At 45.3% G+C, this 17,966-nt stretch overlaps 1 protein-coding gene across 3 annotated transcripts in view; it reads right to left on the bottom strand.

Annotated features, from left to right (window-relative positions):
• Positions 1–113: 113 nt before the first annotated feature.
• si:dkey-16j16.4 (uncharacterized) overlaps positions 114–17,966 on the bottom strand; it is a 154,094-nt gene continuing 136,241 nt past the window's right edge. For all 3 annotated transcript variants that reach the window (XM_068027771.1, XM_068027762.1, XM_068027769.1), the window contains one exon: positions 114–5,713. In XM_068027771.1, coding sequence (XP_067883872.1) covers positions 5,585–5,713 — 129 coding nt within the window. In that variant the 3' untranslated portion in view covers positions 114–5,584. The remainder of the gene's footprint in view (positions 5,714–17,966) is intronic.

Below are 17,966 nucleotides of genomic sequence, written 5' to 3'. Positions count from 1 at the left end.
ATGCCCACATCCCATGAACAAATCAAAAAAAATACACCCCCACAAAGTCTTGACTTTTCTTTGCAATATTAATAATGAACACACATGTGTGAAATTCCTCTCCATTAGTTTAATGAAAGCTTTGAACATTTAAAATTAAACAGGTTACAAACTTTCGCAGGCAAAGGAACTTCATGTGCGTTTGTTCCATAGTACAATCCAACCCTAATAGTGTTCGAATTATGTGGAGAACAGAGCTGAATTGAGTTTCATTTCCAAAGTGAACCGAACTCAAGGCCTCCATAAAGACAAGAAACGATTCACACATTAGGGAGAAATAGCAGAACATAGACTCTGCTAGCACATGACCACAGCTGACATTTTACCCTGCTACAGGCAGCTATCATTGTGGCCTACATCTGGAGTCATGGCAACTAGAAAAGGGGGATTTTCGTTATATTTTTATAAATCAAGACAGCTGGCTCTCTTAGTCAAGCGGTGGAGCATGCATCCGTTTCCTATGTGGCTGTGAATGTGTGTGAGTGTTTGCATTCTTTCTATGTGCTGAACATTGTGCAATCATCAGCAAACATCCCCACTTCTGACCTTATGATGGAGGAAAGGTCATTGTTGGTTGGGCCTAGGACACTACCCTGAGGAACTCCTGCAGTAATGTCCTGGAATTGAGATGATTGATCTCCAACAACCACATCCATCTTCCTTTGCACTAGCTATGACTCCAACCAGCAGACAGTTTTCCCATGATTCCCATTGACTTCAGTTTTTCTAGGGCTCCTTGATGCCATATTCGGTCAAGTGCTGCCTTGATGTCAAGGGCAGTTACTCTCACCTCACCTCTGGAGTTCAGCTCTTTTGTCCATGTTTGAACCAAGGCTGTAACGAGGTCTGGAGCTGAGTGGCCCTGGCGGAACCCAAACTGAGCGTCAGCGAGTAAGTGCTGCTTGATAGCACTGTCGATGACCCCTTCCATCACTTTACTGATGATCGAGAGTAAAGTTCTTGGCTGGGTTGGATTTGTCCTGCTTTTTGCGCACAGGACATACCTGGGCAATTTTCCAGATTGCAGGGTAGATGCCAGTGTTGTAGCTATCCTGGAACAACTTGGCTAGAGGCGCGGTACGTTCTGGAGCACAAGTCTTCAGTACTATTGCTGGAATGTGGTCAGGACCCATAGCCTTTGCAGTATCCAGTGCCTTCAGCTGTTTCTTGATATCACACGGAGTGAATCGAATTGGCTGAAGTCTGGCATCTGTGATGCTGGAGACTTCAGGAGGAGGCCGAGATGGATCATCAACTCGGCACTTCTGGCTGAAGATTGTTGCAAGTGCTTCAGCCTTATCTTTCACACTAATGTGCTGGGCTCCCCCATCATTGAGGATGGGGATATTTGTGGAGCCATCTCCTCCAGTTAGTTGTTTAATTGCCCATGCAGAGCTTAAATCTGATCCGTTGGTTATGGGATCGCTTAGCTCTGTCTATTGCAAGCTGCTTATGCAGTTTGGCACACAGATAGTCCTGGTTGTAGCTTCACCAGGTTGACACCTCATTTTGAGGTATGCCTGGTGCTGCTCCTGGCATGCCCTCCTGCACTCTTGATTGAACCAGGGTTGCTCCCCCGGCTTGATGGTAATGGTACAGTGCAGGATATGCTGGGCCATGGGGTTATATAGTGTGGTTGAGTACAATTCTGCTGCTGCTGATGGTACACAGCGCCTCATGGATGCTCAGTGTTGAGCTGCTAGATCTGTTTGAAATCTATCCCATGGTGGTTGTGCCACACAACACGATGGTGAATATCCTCAATGTGAAGATGGGATTTTATCTCCACAAGGATTGTGTGGTGGTCACTCCTCCTAATACTGTTATGGACATATGCATCTGCGACAGGTAGATTGGTGAGGATGAGGTCAAGTAGGTTTTTCCCTCACCATCTGCCACAGGCCCAGCCTAACAGCTATGTCCTTTAGAACTCAGCCAGTAGTGGTGCTACTGAGCCACTCTTGGCGATAGACATTGTAGTTCCCCCACCCAGAGTACATTGTGTTTCCTTGTTACCCTCAGTGCTTCTTCCAATTGGTGTTCAACATGGAGAAGCACTGATTCATCAGCTGAAGGGGGGTAATCAGCAGGAGGTTTCCTTGCCCATTTTTGACTTGATGCCATGAGCATTCATGAGGTCCGGAGTCAATCTTGATGACTCCCAGGGCAACTCCCTCCCAACTGTATTTTTTTAAAATTCACTCATGGGATGTGGGTGTCACTGGCCAGGCCAGCATTTATTGCCCATCCCTAATTGCCCTTGAGAAGGTGGGGGTGAGCTGCCTTCTTGAACCGCTGCAGTCCATGTGGGGTAGGTATACCCACAGTGCTGTTAGGAAGGGAGTTCCAGGATTTTGACCCAGCGACAGTGAAGGAATGGTGATATAGTTCCAAGTCAGGAATGTGTGTGACTTGGAGGGGAACTTGCAGGTGGTGGTGTTCCCATGTATGTGCTGCCCTTGTCCTTCTAGTTGGTAGAGGTCAGGGGTTCAGAAGGTGCTGTCTAAGGAGTCTTGGTGCATTGCTGCAGTGCATCCTGTCGATGGTACACATTGCTGCCACTGTGCGTCGGTGGTGGAGGGAGTGAATGTTTGTAGATGGGGTGTCAATCAAGCGGGCTGCTGTGTCGTGGATGGTGTCGAGCTTCTTGAGTGTTGTTGGAGCTGCACCCATGCAGGCAAGTGGAGAGTATTCTATCACACTCCTCACTTGTGCCTTGTAGATGGTGGACAGGCTTTGGGGAGTCAGGAGGTGAGGATTCGTAGCCTCTGACCTGCTCTTGTAGCCACGGTATTTATATGGCTATTCCAGTTCAGTTTCTGGTCAATGGTAGCCCCTAGGATGTTGATAGTGAGGGATTTAGCGATGGTAATGCCGTTGAATGTCAAGGGGAGATGGTCAGATTCTCTCTTGTTGGAAATGGTCATTGCCTGGCACTTGTGTGGCATGAATGTTACTTGCCATTTATCAGCCCAAGCCTGGATATTGTCCAGGTCCTGCTGCATTTCCACACGGACTGCTTCAGTACTTGAGGAGTCGGGAATGGTGCTGAACATTGTGCAATCATCAGTGAACATCCCCACTTCTGACCTTATGATTGAAGGAAGGTCATTGATGAAGCAGCTGAAGACGGTTGGGCCTAGGACACTACCCTGAGGAACTCATCTGAAGCTCAGATGATTGACCTCCAACAACCACAACCATCTTCCTTTGTGCTAGGTATGACTCCAGCCAGCAGAGGGTTTTCCCCCTGATTCCCATTGACCTCAGTTTTGCTAGGGCTCCTTGATGCCATACTCGGTCAAATGCTGCCTTGATGTCAAGTGCAGTCACTCTCACCTCACCTCTTGAGTTCAGCTCTTTTGTCCATGTTTGAACCAAGGCTGTAATGAGGTCAGGAGCTGAGTGGCCCTGCCGGAACCCAAACTGAGCGTCACTGAGCAGGTTATTGCTAAGCAAATGCTGCTTGATGGCATGGTTGATGACACCTTCCATCACTTTACTGATGATTGAGAGTAGGCTGATGGGGCGGTAGTTGGCCGGGTTGGACTTGTCCTGCTTTTTGTGTACAGGACATACCTGGACAATTTTCCACATTGCAGGGTAGATGCCAGTGTTGTAGCTGTACAGGAACAGCTTGGCTAGGGGCACGGCAAGTTCTGGAGCACAGATCTTCAGTACTATTGCCGGAATATTGTCAGGGCCCATAGCTTTTGCAGTATCCAGTGCCTTCAGTCGTTTCTTGATATCACGCGGAGTGAATCAAATTGGCTGAAGTCTGGCATCTGTGATGCTGGGGACTTCAGGAGGAGTCTGTATACCACTGTGCCAGTGGTACAGGACGTACCCAGGGATGGTGATGTCTGGGACATTGTCTGTAAGGTATGATTCTGTATGACTATATTAGGCTGTTGCTTGACTAGTCTGTGGGACAGCTCTCCCAATTTTGGCACAAGCCCCCAGCTGTTCATCAGGAGGGTCGACAGGGCTGGTTTTGCCTTTGTTGTTTCCAGTGCCTAGGTCGATGCCAGGTGGTCCATTGGTTTCATTCCTTTTCTTAGGCTTTGTTGCGGTTTGATACAACTGAGTAGCCATTTCAGAGTCAACCACATTGCAGTGGGTCTGGAGTCACATGTAGGCGAGACCAGGTAAAGATGGTGGATTTCCATCCCTAAAGGACATTAGTGAACCAGATGTTTTTTTTAAACAACAATCGACAATGGTTTCACGGTTGCCATGAGACTAGCTTTTTAATTCCAGATTTTTTTAATGAATTGAATTCAAATTCCACCAGCTGCCATGGTGGGTTTCGAACCTATACCCCCAGCGTATTAGCCTGGGGCTCTGAGTTAGTAGTCTGGTGACATTACCACTACGTCACCGCTTCTCCATTTAGTTCACCTTCTACCATCCTGGTAGTCACCTGATACAACAGTAATGGAGTTGTTGACTGATCATAGCAAACAATCTCTGTCAATTAGTCTGTAACAGACTCAGACACGACACGAGGAAATCCCCAGTCATGGAGAGCTTTTGGAACTATAGATCCAAAGTTATCTCTTCCTCCCAACTGTGCTGCACTTAGCACATGTAATCTGATCACAGCAATACTTGAGGCTGGGAAGGAAACATAAAACACATGAGGATCCCTGCTCCTGACTGCTTTACTGGAAAGTGCACATCTGTAAATCAGGACAGTGGGATGGTCAGATATTAAGGAATGCTTTGAAGTAAACTTGGACTCTACAACCTACAGAAAGGAAATTAATGGAATTAAACCTTATATACAAGGTACCATGTTGACCCAGATCTCCATTTCAAGTTGAGCTCTGTGACAAGGGGATATTGCTGCAAACTGCTAAAATTCAGGACTGATACTAGGAAGGACTTCTTCACAGTAAGAGTGACCAGTAGCTGGAATGGATTTAGATGCAGTTGGATGCTGTGGTTGTTGGAGCTTTGCTACAATTAATTGAGCTGAATATGTTACCTACACATATCATTGTGATCTTCCTGACATGATCAGCCTTAGTTCAGACACATTCTTGGCTGAATACCTTAATGGCACTCAGGAGAGGGTGTCCTCATGAGGAAGGGATCACAGGATGATCATTGCTCATGAAGGAGTCACCCAGCATGAACCGATGGAGAGAAAACTGATGGAGGAATCATCACTGTTTGGTCTCATCAGCTTAGTAGCACCAATCCTGTTGTTTATCCAAAGAACATCCAGGTGAGGCTTCACACACACACACATACAAAGGTGTTCTTTATTTAATGTAACTAGTCATATAAGTATAGCCATTTCAATTCCCATCGTTCTTCAATGGCTCTAGCACAGGCCTAGGGATGTTATAAAGCCCCTCCTAGCTGCAAAGCTTCAGGCTTTTAGTCCACGTCAGTGCATCAAAGATGATCAGCTCTTAAGAGTTACTCCAATGGGCAGACACAAGACAGGCTGGTTCCTCGCTGAGAATCCCAGTCCTGTGGCTATGCCGTGACTTTCCTCACAGCCAGGTCTCTGCAGTAAGGGGCAGCGTCTCCTTCAGTAGGCACATGGTGGTTCTTCAACTGGAGCCATTGGACTCATGGGAGTCAACGTGCTCAGGGAGCGGAATGCAAAGCTCGAGGTGTCGTACAAGTATCGTGGCGGGGGGCGGCTGCCGCTGATGCTCTGGGGAAAGACAAAGTGAAGACACTGTCAGCAATTCAGTCCAAGGTGCTGTTTGTTTGCAGAAAATAAGAGGATTTCACATGCCACCTCATCACATCCCAGCATCTCACATACAATGAATTACTTTGAAGTACAGGTATCTATGTATGGAATGTAGCAGTCATTTTGCACACATCAGTTGAAGGAATCTATTCCTGGTTGTGTTGGTTGAGGAAGGGATGTTAGTCAAGGCACCTGAAATCCCTGATCTTCCTTTAATAGGGTCATAGGGTCTGCACATTCTTCAACATAGGTCGGATGTAGCCTTAGTTTAATCTCTCATCTGATTCAGGACAACAACTCCAACAGCCTTCCGTAGGATCAGGCTGGGTGATAGATAGCAGGGTTTGAATTCACAACCTTCTGATTCAGGCACAGAAATATAGAATATATATGGCACAGAAGGAGGCCATTCAGCCCATCGTGTCTGTGCTGGAATATATTTTGTGCAGCTGAACACATGGTGATGGGGTGGGCGGGGATAGGGTGATGGGTTGGGAGGGTGGTGAAGGGGCACTCTATGATAAAAGGCAGTGTCAAACCAGCCGAGGAAAAGACAACTGTGCAACAATCAATGGCAATTACCTCAACAGGGTATGTCTTTACCTGACATCTGCAATTAGTGTTTGTGTGTGTTATGCGTATGTACATGTGGTGTATGTATGTGTATATGCCGATGGTGTGTCACAGAGCTATATTGGCTCCTCATCCCCCAACACCTCCAATTTAAATTCTCACCCTCATGTTTAAATCTCTCCATGGCCTCACCCCTCCCCATCTCTGTAACCTCCTCCAGCCCTCCGAGATCTCTGCACGCCTCCTGTGTATCCCCACTTCCTTTGTACAATCATTGATGGCTATACCTTCAGCTGCCTAGGCACTAATTTCTGGAATCCCCTCCCTAAACTTCTCTTTCTCTTCACTTCTCATTCCACCTTAATATCTACCTCTGACCAAGCTTTAACTCAGCCCTCGAGTTTTATCTGATAACATTCCTTTGAAGCACCTTGGATGTTTTTCTGTATTAAAGGTGGTATATATACACAAGCTGTTAGATGAAATCTTTGTAGGTCTCCGCAGAGGAGGACTTCCAACTAGAGTTTATTTTATAATTCTCTTAAAGGGAAACCTCCTGTCACTCAGATTGGCCACAGGATTGGCGAAGTCGGAAATGGAAAACGTCACAGCTCCATGATTTCCAGACTTATTCTTTTAAAAAGAACATCTGTGATGCACACAGGACTTTTCAATAGAGCTTTCTACATATTTAAACTTCTCGCATGAATCACGAGCATTTAAAAAGTGCTCCAAGGTGTCAGTAATGTCGCAATGCTGCACTAGGGCAAACACTTAAGTTCGAAATATAGGAACAGGTGAAGGCCCTTCAGCCCCACAAACTTGTTCTACCATTCAGTTAAATCTGCCTGGGTTTTATAGCCCTTAGTAACCATGTCTGACAAAAATCTGTTAATTTCAGTTTCAAAATTTTGAATGGACTCCTGTCCCCCCCCCACCACTGCCCCCCACCACACCATCCTCCCTCCTCCCCACAAGCCTCAACAGCTTTTTGGGAGAGGGAGTTCCAGATTTCCACTACCCTTTGGATGAAGAAGTGTTTCTGGCATCACCTCTAATCAGCCGGCCTAGCTCTAGTAATAAGTGGTGCCCCCTTGTTCTGGACTCCCCTACCACAGGAAATATTTCCCTCTATCTACCCCATCAATGCCTTGAATCATCTTAAACACTTCAATTAGATCAGCCCCTGGGAGTTGAGGCGTGCTGGAGGAGTAGAGAGAGCTTCACTCTACAGCTAACCCCACTGCACCCAACCGGCGAGTGTCTGATAGCGGTCTGAATTAGGAAAGTGTTCCATTCCCCAGCACTAGAATGCCTCACAAAATTCACCCAAGAAAGAAAATGCTTTTCTGTTGCTAGGCTGCGTGCTGGGGCCCACGTGGATGCCTCAGCTATATTGTTGCACAACTGAATAGGACCCCTTCGATTAAACAAAAAAATTCTCTCTTAGCGTTGAGCCCTAACAAAATTAAATTTCACCAGCATAAGTATTAGTGAAACAGGAGGCAGACCTTTTATTTTTTTATTTGGCTTTTGTGCTAATAGTTTACAAATGTTAAAAAAGACTTGGTCAGCAGCCATCACAGGCTTATTCACACGGTGATTTGATTACCAGGGTTATTGCAGCACAGGGAAGGGAGGGTGTGGAATTTGATCTTAAAGCTACAGTGCCTCACAGCTAACACTCATTTTTAAAAAAATCTTTTCAGTGGCAGCAGAAGCTAGGCATCAACTGTGGTTCAGTTGGCAGCACACTCATCTGTAAGTCAGATGACCATAGGTTCAAGTCCAGCAAAGACTAACAGGGGGAAAAAAAACTGTAACATAACAATGGGTGACTTTTAAGGAAGAGATGTTTCAGGTACAGGCTAGGTACATTCCAACAAGGGTGAAAGGTAAGAGAACCAAAGCCAGGACTCTCCTTAGATGATGAGGGAGATAAGAGTTTATGATGAAACAACAAAAAGATGGCTTATGATGCATGTCAAGTGAGAGCAAGGCCAAATAAATTGAGAGGGGAGGTAAACAGGAAAATATGACTGACACAGTTGGAGTAGAATGGCAGTCAACATAAAAGAGAGCCCAAAAATCTTCTATCAGCATGTAAGTAGTAAGAGATGGAGTGGGGCCTATCAGGGACAAAGAATGGAATACATGCTTAGAGGGACAGGGCAAGACTTGAATAGTTTGTATCAGTGTTTACTAAAGAAGAGGATGCTAGCAAAATATCAGTAGAACTGGAGATGGTAGAGGTAATGGATGGGGTGAAAACTGATAGGCAGAATGTACTGGAAAGGCTGGCTGTGCTTAGAGTGGATAAGTCACCTGGTCCGGATGGCTTGCATCCTAGTTTGCTAAAGGAGGTGTGAGTGGAAGGGATTGCCAATCTTCCCTAGATATGGAGGAGATGCCAAAGGATTGGAGAGTGGCAAATGTGACACCCTTATTCAGGAAAGGGTGTAAGGACAGTCCTAGCAACTAGAGGTCAGTTGGTTTAATATCTGTTGTGGGTAAAATTTTGGAAACAATAATCAGGGAATAAAATTAATAGGCACTTGGAGAGGTTTGAGTTAATTAGGGAGAGCCAACATAGATTTGTAAAAAGTAGATCGTGCTTGATTAATAGAATTGATTTTTTTTGATGAGGTAACAGAGAGGGTTGATGAAGGGAAAACAATGGATGTTGTCTATATGGGTTTTAAGAAAGCATTTGACAAAGTACCACATAAAAGGTTATTTACCAAAATTGAGGCTCATGGAATAGGAGGGTCAGAGTCAGCTCAGATAAAAAATTGGCTTAAGGACAGAAAACAGAGAGTCGTAATAAATGGTTGTTTTTCAGACTGGAGGATGGTAGACAGCAGCATTCCCCAAGGGTCAGTGCTAGGACCACTGTTTTTTTACACACATTTTTTTATATATATATATATATATATATATATATATATAAATAAATAAATGACTTGGGTATTGGAATATAGAGTAAAATTTCAAAATTTGCTGATGATACCAAACTTGGAGGTGTGGCAGACAGTGAGGATGATACTAATCAACTGCGACAGGAAATAGATAGGCTAGCAGAATGGGCAGAGAAGTGGCAGATGGAATTTAATGCAGAAAAATGTGAGGCGTTGTATTTTGACAAAAGGGATAGGGAGAGACAATACAGACTAAACGGTACAGTTCTAAAAAATGTGCAGGGACAGAGAGACCTTCAGATTCATATGCATAGATCTTCAAAGGCGGAAGGACATATTAAGAGAGTAGTTAACAAAGCATATGGGACCTTGGGCATCATAATTAGAGATATTGAGTACAAAAGCAGGGAGGTATACTGAACCTTTATAAAGCTCTGGCTAGGACACAATTAGAGTATTGCATCCAGTTCTGGTCACCACACTTTAGGAAGGATGTGAGGGTCCTTGTGAGGGTGCAAAGGAGATTTACCAGAATGGTTCTAGGAATGAGGGATTTTAGCTAGAATGTTAGGGGTTGGGGGTTGTTCTCCTTGGAGAAAAGGACAATGAGGAGATATTTGATAGAGGTGTACAAGATCCTGACAGGTTTGAATAGGGTAGACAAAAAAAAAAAGCTATTCCCATTAGCTGAAGGTACAAGGACTAGGCAACACAGATTTAAGGTTTTGGGAAAGAGATGTAGGGGGGATGTGAAGAAGAATTTTTTTATGCAGTGTGCGGTAATGACCTGGAACTCACTGTCTACGAGAGTGGTAGAAACGGAGACGATTCATAATTTCAAAAGGAAGTTGGATGGGCACAAGAGGGAAATAAATCTACAGGGATATGGGGATAGAGCCAGGTAATGGGACTAATTGGATTTCTCTACAGAAAGCTGACATAGACTCGATGGGCTGAATAGCCGCCTTCAGTGCCATTATGACTCTATGATGCCAGAGACTTATGCAGAAAATCTAGGCTGACATTCCAATGTAGTGCTGAGGGAGTGCTGCATTGTCGGATGTGCCGAGATTTTAAACCAAGGTCCTGTCTGTCCTCTTGGGTTGATGTGGCTCATGATCACCACTTCAAGCGTAATTAGGGATACCTCACCAGCAACGCTCTTGAATGAATTAAAAAAAACCCAATGGCACGATTTCGAAGAAGAGCAAGGGAGTTTTCCCTGGTATCCTGGCCAATATTTATCCCCAACCAATATCACGAAAACAGATCTTGCTCTTTGCGGGAGCTTGCTGTGTGCAAATGACTGCTGCATTTCCTACATGACAATAGTGGCTACATGTCAAAAGTACTCAATTGGCTGTATAGCGCTTTGGACCATCCTGAGGTATGAATGCAAGTCTTTATTTATATCATAGCTGCAGACTGGTACAAGAGCAAACAGCTCCTGTGGGCTATCATACCTCCGCAGTCACTCAATAGTTTCATGAGTTGCCACTAGTCTCAACAATCCCCTTCATTTCTATTTGCGTCAAATGGCAAGCACCAGGAGAGCTGCTGAGCTGGCAGCTTGAGCACTATCTCCTAACACTAACCTGGATTTCTCATTTCATGTCATTAAGATGAAAAGAACTGAATGAAGTTGGTGTTTCATATAGAGCCAATGAAGTACTTTTGAAGTGTCGTCACTGTTGTAATATATGAAACAGAGCAGTCAATTTGGGAATGGCAAGATCCCAAAAACAGCAATGGGATAATAACCAGATCATCAGTTTTAGTGACATTGGGTACTGATTACTTTAACAAAGTAAAGAGCATTACATAAGGTCTAATGTTGTCAAATGTCCCAGGGCATTTCACTGGGGGAAGAGGCAAACACATCAAGCAGACATTGGGGTAACAGCTAGGGAAGGTGTCTGAAAGCATAATCGAAGAGCTAGATTATGTTCAGGATGGGAAGAGTGTGGAGGGGTTAATGGTGACTATACCAGGCAGTAGGGATGTGGTGGCCAAGGGATCTGCAGAGGAAGGAGACAGTAAACTTGAAATAGTGTAGTATACAAGTGGGGACATTGGAATAAAACTTAGGTACAACCTGTTGCGTCAATTAGATTATAGCTGATCTGTACCTCAATGACATTTTCCCACCTTTGCTCCATATCTGTTGATACTGTTACCTAATAAAAATCTGTCAATCATGGCTGGAGCATACTGTGTTGGTAGGCTCAGGAGATAAACAGGGAGCTAGCGGCAGCCAGTGAGGACACGGGAGGACTTAGCACAGGATTGGATTTCAGTATCGTAGGTCTGGGTGAGTTGTACTTTATGCTGAGGGGAGATGAAGAAGTCAATGAGAAGACCATTGGAAAAGCTGAAGGTCAAGATGACAAAAAGTAAGGATCCAGGCTTTACAGTTTACTGATGCCCTAATGCACTGCCCCACAGGATAGTGGCTCTTGTCTACTTCTCTAGGTAGGCCAGCATCTTACGTACAACAACAGCTGAAAGTTAGCCACTTAATCTCAGGTGGGTCTGACACACTGTACATTACACTCTCAGTCTCTCATCTTCACCCCTGTCTCGCCTTTTTCTATACCTTTTTAGAGTCATAGAAACATAGAGTCATACAGCACAGAAACAGGCCCTTCGGCCCATCGTCTTTGTGCCGGCCATCAAGCACCTAACTATTCTAATCCCATTTTCCAGCACATGGCCCGTAGCCTTGTATGCTATGGCATTTCAAGTGCTCATCTAAATACTTCTTAAATGTTGTGAGGGTTCCTGCCTCTACCACCCCTTCAGGCAGTGTGTTCCAGATTCCAACCACCCTCTGGGTGAAAGATTTATCCCCTCTAAACCTCCTGCCCCTTACCTTAAATCTATGTCCCTGGTTATTGACCCCTCCACTAAGGGAAAAAGTTTCTTCCTATCTAACCTATCAATGCCCCTCATAATTTTGTATACCTCAATCAGGTCCCCCCTCAGCCTTCTCTGCGCCAAGGGAAACAACCCTAGCCTTTTCAGTCTCTCTTCATAGCTAAAATGTTCCAGCCCAGGCAACATCCTGGTGAATCTTCTCTGCACCCTCTCCAGTGCAATCACATCCTTCCTATAGTGTGGTGACCAGAACTGTACACAGTACTCCAGCTGTGGCCTAACTAGCGTTTTATACAGCTCCATCATAACCTGCCTGCTCTTATGCCTCAGCTAATAAAGGCAAGTATCCCATATGCCTTCCTAACCACCTTATCTACCTGTGCTGCTGCCTTCAGTGATCTATGGACAAGTACACCAAGTGTCTCTGACCCTCTGTACTTCCTAGGGTCCTACCATCCATTGTATATTCCCTTGCCTTGTTAGTCCTCCCACAATGCATCACCTCACACTTCTCAGGATTAAATTCCAATTGCCACTGCTCCGCCCAGCTTACCAGTCCATCTATATCGACCTACAATCTAAGGCTTTCCTCCTCACTATTTATGACACCAATTTTCATGTCATCTACGAACTTACTGATCATACTTCCTGTATACATGCCTAAATCATTAATGCATACTACAAACAGCAAGGGTCCCAGCACTGATCCCTGTGGTACACCACTGGTCATGGGATTCCACTCGCAAAAACAATCCTCGACCATTACCCTCTGCCTCCTGCCACTAAGTCAATTTTGGATCCAATTTGCCAAATTGCTCTGGATCCCATGGACTCTTACCTTTCTTAACCAATCTCCCATGTGGGACCTTACCAAAAGCCTTACTGAAGCCCATGTAGACTACATCAACTGCTTTACCCTCATCTACACATCCAGTCACCTCCTCAAAAAATTCAATCAAGTTAGTTAGACACAGTCTCCCCCTGACAAAGCCATGCTGACTATCCCTGATTAATCCCTGCCTCTCTAAGTGGAGATTAATCCTGTCGCTCAGAATTGTTTCTAATAGTTTCCTACCACTGATGTTAGACTCACTGGCCTGTAATTACCTGGTTTGTCCCTGCTACCCTTCTTGAATAATGGTATCACATTTGCTGTCCTCCAGTCCTCTGGTACCTCTCCTGTGGCCAGAGAGGATTTGAAAATTTGTGTCTGAACCCCTGCATCTCCTCCCTTGCCTCACATAACAGCCTGGGGATTTATCCATTTTTAAGCCCACTAAAACAGCTAATTCTTCCTCCCTTTCAATGTTAATATGTTCAAGTATATCACAATCCCCTTCCCTGATCTCTACACCTACATCATCCTTCTCCATAGTGAACACAGATGAAAAGTAATCATTTAAAACCTCACCTATGTCCTCTGGCTCCACACACAGATTGCCACTTTGGTCCCTAATGGGCCCTACTCTTTCCCTGGTTATCTTCTTGCCCTTAATATACTTAGTATTTTCCTTTATCTTGCCTGCCAGCGTTTTTTCATGTCCCCTCTTCGCTTTCCTAATTACTTTTTTTAAGTACCCCCCCTACACTCTCTATATTCCTCTAGGGCCTCTGCTGTTTTCAGCGCTTCGAATCTGCCATAAGCCTCCTTTTTTCCCCTTATCCAATCCACTATATCCCTTGGCATTCAGGGTTCCCTGGACTTGTTGGTCCTACCCTTCACCTTTACGGGAACATGTTGGCTCTGAACTCTATGTCCTTTTTGAATGACTCCCAGTGGTCTGATGTAGACTTTCCTTCAAGCAGCTGCTCCCAGTCCACTTTGGCCAGATCCTGTTTTATCATATTGAAATCGGCCTTCCCCCAATTCAGTACCTCTATTTCTGGTCCCTCTGTCCTTTTCCATAATTACCTTAAATCTTACAGAGTTACGGTCACTATCCCCAAAATGCTCTCCCACTGACACTTCTACTACTTGTCCAGCTTCATTCCCTAGGATTAGGTCCAGTACTGCCCCTTCTCTTGTAGGACTTTCTACGTGCTGGCTCAAAAAGCTCTCCTGGATGCATTTTAGGAATTCCGCCCCCTTTAAGCCTTTTGCACTAAGACTATCCCAGTTGATAAAGGGGAAGTTACCCACATTACTTCTCTTTCCTGTCGCTCCCTTTTCCTTCTGCCTGAGGACATTCTGCATCCAGTCAGATTCTTCCTTCATTCTCTCCACAACTACTGTTCTCTCCTCTCTTCTGTATATGTCTCCTTGCAATCAGCTTTCACCTTCTTTGCTCTAATCCCACCCAACTGCCTCTCTTTCCACACACTCACTCTGTGCCCATGGACTTCCCAGCAGTTATTTCAAGGCACACAGGAGGTCATTTGCAATGTTCCCTTTAAAATTTAGTAGTTGCGAATGGCCAGTTTTCCCAGTGCGCAGTCCCTTTAAATTATTTTTGCGCCATGAAATCCTGCCCTTCACCTTCCAGTCTGCTGTGCAGTTGTGCAGGCTAGCGGGAATATTTGCCCAGCTGCCAGCAACGTGGAGTGACACTGAGCATGAGGGGCCCCCCGAGTCCTCCATCTACTCATTTACACAGCTTCTCAGCATGTTTGATCACCGCACCCCCCAACCCACCCCATGAGTGTGGGCATTCTATTACACCATGAAGGGCAGCACAGGCACTGTCCATGTGTTTTCCAGCAGTGCCACAGGGCAATGTTGAGGAGTCAAATCCTGGGGAGATGTTTTGCTCCCCCCACCATCCTTCCTTTTCTAGACCAAGGAGAGTTCGACCAATTCTAGCACCCTGACTGAGGTAGGAATAACAGCTAGAACAAACTACAATGTCCCTAGCTTTACTCTCAGAAGCTTCCAGAGAGATTTGCCAATCCTTGCCAGAACATTGAAGGACATTATAACAAATTCTAGAACATTCTTTGACTGGATTAATTAACAAAACAATATTATAGGGTACTGTAGCACCCTGTGTTCTCGAAGATACTCCATGAAGATAATAAGAATAAGAACCGGGAGGAGAAAAGGAATTTTGTTTTTTACGTAGCGAGTTATGATGATCTGGGATGCTCTGCCTGAAAGGGTGGTGGAAGAAGGTTCAATGGCAACTTTCAAATGGTAATTGGATAAATACCTGAAGGGGGAACAAACTGCAGAGCTATGGAGGAAAGCCATATAGGGAGTTGGGGACTAATTAGATAGCCCTTTCAAAGAGCTAGTACCGGCAAGATGGACTGAATGGCTTCCTACTGTGCTGTAAGATTCTATGTGCACAGACAGGATGCGACTTAGTTGTGGTCCCTATTCTCAGAAGAAATATTTTGTTGTTGCTCATTACTTGACTATTTTCCCACTTGAATGAGGTACAAAAGAGCAATTAGCAGTTGTGGAAGAGTACTCCAACAAGGAGTTGGAGTGTAGGTGGGAAAAGAGAAAATTGGCAAAAAATATTACTTCTCTTATCTGTTGATTTACTGCTATTTACCAAAGTTTCTATAGCACACAGGTGGTTAGGGACTCATAGAATCTTAGATTGATTATAACACAGGAGGCCATTCGGCCCATCATGTCCATGCCAGCTCTTTGCGAGAGCAACTCAACTAGTCCCACTCCCCTGAATTTACCCCGCAGCCTTGCATATGTTTTTCTGTTCAGATAATTATCCAATTCCCTTTTGAAAGCCACAATTGAATCTGCCTCCATCACACTCTCAGGCAGTGAAACCCAGAGTTTTTTTAAATTATGGCACTAAAATCAAAACCTGATACAATTAAAAAGGGGCAAATCTCATTTGGGTGTGTCTTCTCAAGTGAAATGTCCTTCCTTCCCCTTGCTGCTGATACTTATTCTTCTAACAAAGGTACTGTCCTTTAACAGTTGTGCTCAGTGAGTGATACAGAGACAAAAAGGAGAGAGTGACAGACCAGGACAGCCACAGTGAGACAGCCAGACAGAGAATGGGGAAAAGGTTAGAGAAACAGGAAGGCAGAGACGAGAAAGAGCAAAGACTGAGAAAGTTATAGGAAAGTGTAAGACAGCGAGAGAGAGACAGAGGAAGAGGAGAGGGAAAACAAGACAAGGACATTGAAAAAGACAGAACAGGAGAGATAGACAAGGTGATAGAGAGAAAACAAGATATACATGGAGATAAAACGATAAGAGATTTAAAAAAAATCAGAAACAGGGAGTATTCAAAATGAAAAAGAGTTATCAAAAGGCCCGATCTACTTGAGAATTCACCAGCTACAAAGGAACTTTGAGAAGCTCCAAGAAAGTACTGATTGGAATGAAAGATGATATCAAATAGTGTTCAGCCGTGCAAAGCTGAAAAGTCAAGCTCCATCTGGCCAGTTACTGAATATTTGCTCAAAGCTGCAATGCACGCATGGTGAATTTTAGGTCATTAAACCACAGAGGTTCCCTTTGAAAATTCGTTGTACTTTCCCCACAGCTCTCCCATTTGGAATTACCACATCAGATATTTGACTCCCGGAAAGAAAAGAAATAATGATCATCAAGGAAAGAGAAATGGGGAGACAGATGCATTGTGCTTTGCAAGCCTGAGGATGGTAGACAGAGAGGGTGGGGGAAAAGAGAGATTAGGCAAGTGAGAGAGTGCAATGGGAGAGAGAAAGAGAAACAGGAGGGAGACTGCAGAAAGGGAAAACCTGGGGAGAGAGAGAAAGAAAGTGAGCAGAGAGAAAGAGGGGTGACAGAGAAGCTGGAAAGAGATAAAGAAAGACTAGGGAAAGAGAGGAAAAGAGGGAGAGGAAGAGAGAGAAAAAGGAGAAGAATGAGAAAGTGGAACGACAGAAAGGAGAGAGACAGAAAGATGGAGACAAAGAAAGTCGAGAAGGAGGGAGAGATTTAGGGATAAGAGAAAAAAGAGTGGGCGGAGAGATACAGAGAGGCTGGGGGAAAACACTAAGGGTCTGAGAGAAATTAAAGGACAAATAAGTTGTGGGAAGTAGAGAAAGATAGTGAGGAATAGAAGTGTTGCAAGATACCTCAGTCTATCTGCACCAATTAGGGCTAACTGTTTGTTTCTTATTTGCTTGCTGCTTTTCCCCACTGAATCCAGACAATTTTATAAAATTAAATTTGGCTTTTTTTGCACATTGATTTAGAAGTGGTAAATACTGATGACTCTTAGGCCAGAATTTTACGTTGGGCGGGAGGCCCGGGCAACGGCCAAAAAGGTCGGTGGCGAGTTCACCTCCACTGGGCCTGGGGAGCCAGGCCAGGATTTTACATTCCCCAGGCCCTTAATCGGCCTTTGGCAGGGCTCCACCTCTCTGAGGCAGGAAGTCCCGCTTAGTGCCTGCCAATCAGTAGGCCGACAGCTCTTAGTCCCAGCAGTGCCACCAGGAGCAGTAACTACTGCTGGAACTGCACCCAGCCAACAGAAGCAAGAGAGACGACGGCCCTGGAACCAAACTAAACTTTTGGGGCCTCGCCGGGGACAATTGGGTGGGTGTCGGTTGGGGGTGGGGTGCGGGAAAATGTTGAGCAGTAGGGGCGGTTGGGTCGTGGGGGGCCCTCCATGCCACAGGGTGCCCGATCAGAAGGGCACCCCCCCCCCCCTCCGCCTGCAAGAAGGCCTGGTGGAGTTCTGGGAGCCTGAGCCGTCAGCGGAGGTGGGAGGAGGCCTTTAAGTGACAGTTAATTGGCCACTTATGGGCCTTGATCGGCCTGGGGCGGGTGGGCCATTTCTCACCGCCACCGTCCCACGTAAAATTGCAGATGGGCGGGAAGGGTTCAGGAACAGTGAACCCGCCTCCCACTCAATTTTACAGCACCCTCCCCACCCCCACCCAGCCAGCAGCCTGCT

Source organism: Heterodontus francisci, chromosome 3 (genome assembly GCF_036365525.1).
Source record: "Heterodontus francisci isolate sHetFra1 chromosome 3, sHetFra1.hap1, whole genome shotgun sequence".
In the NCBI taxonomy this organism is placed as follows: domain Eukaryota; kingdom Metazoa; phylum Chordata; class Chondrichthyes; order Heterodontiformes; family Heterodontidae; genus Heterodontus; species Heterodontus francisci.
Note: the sequence above shows the minus strand (reverse complement) of the source record. Positions and strands in the feature narration are given on the sequence as shown.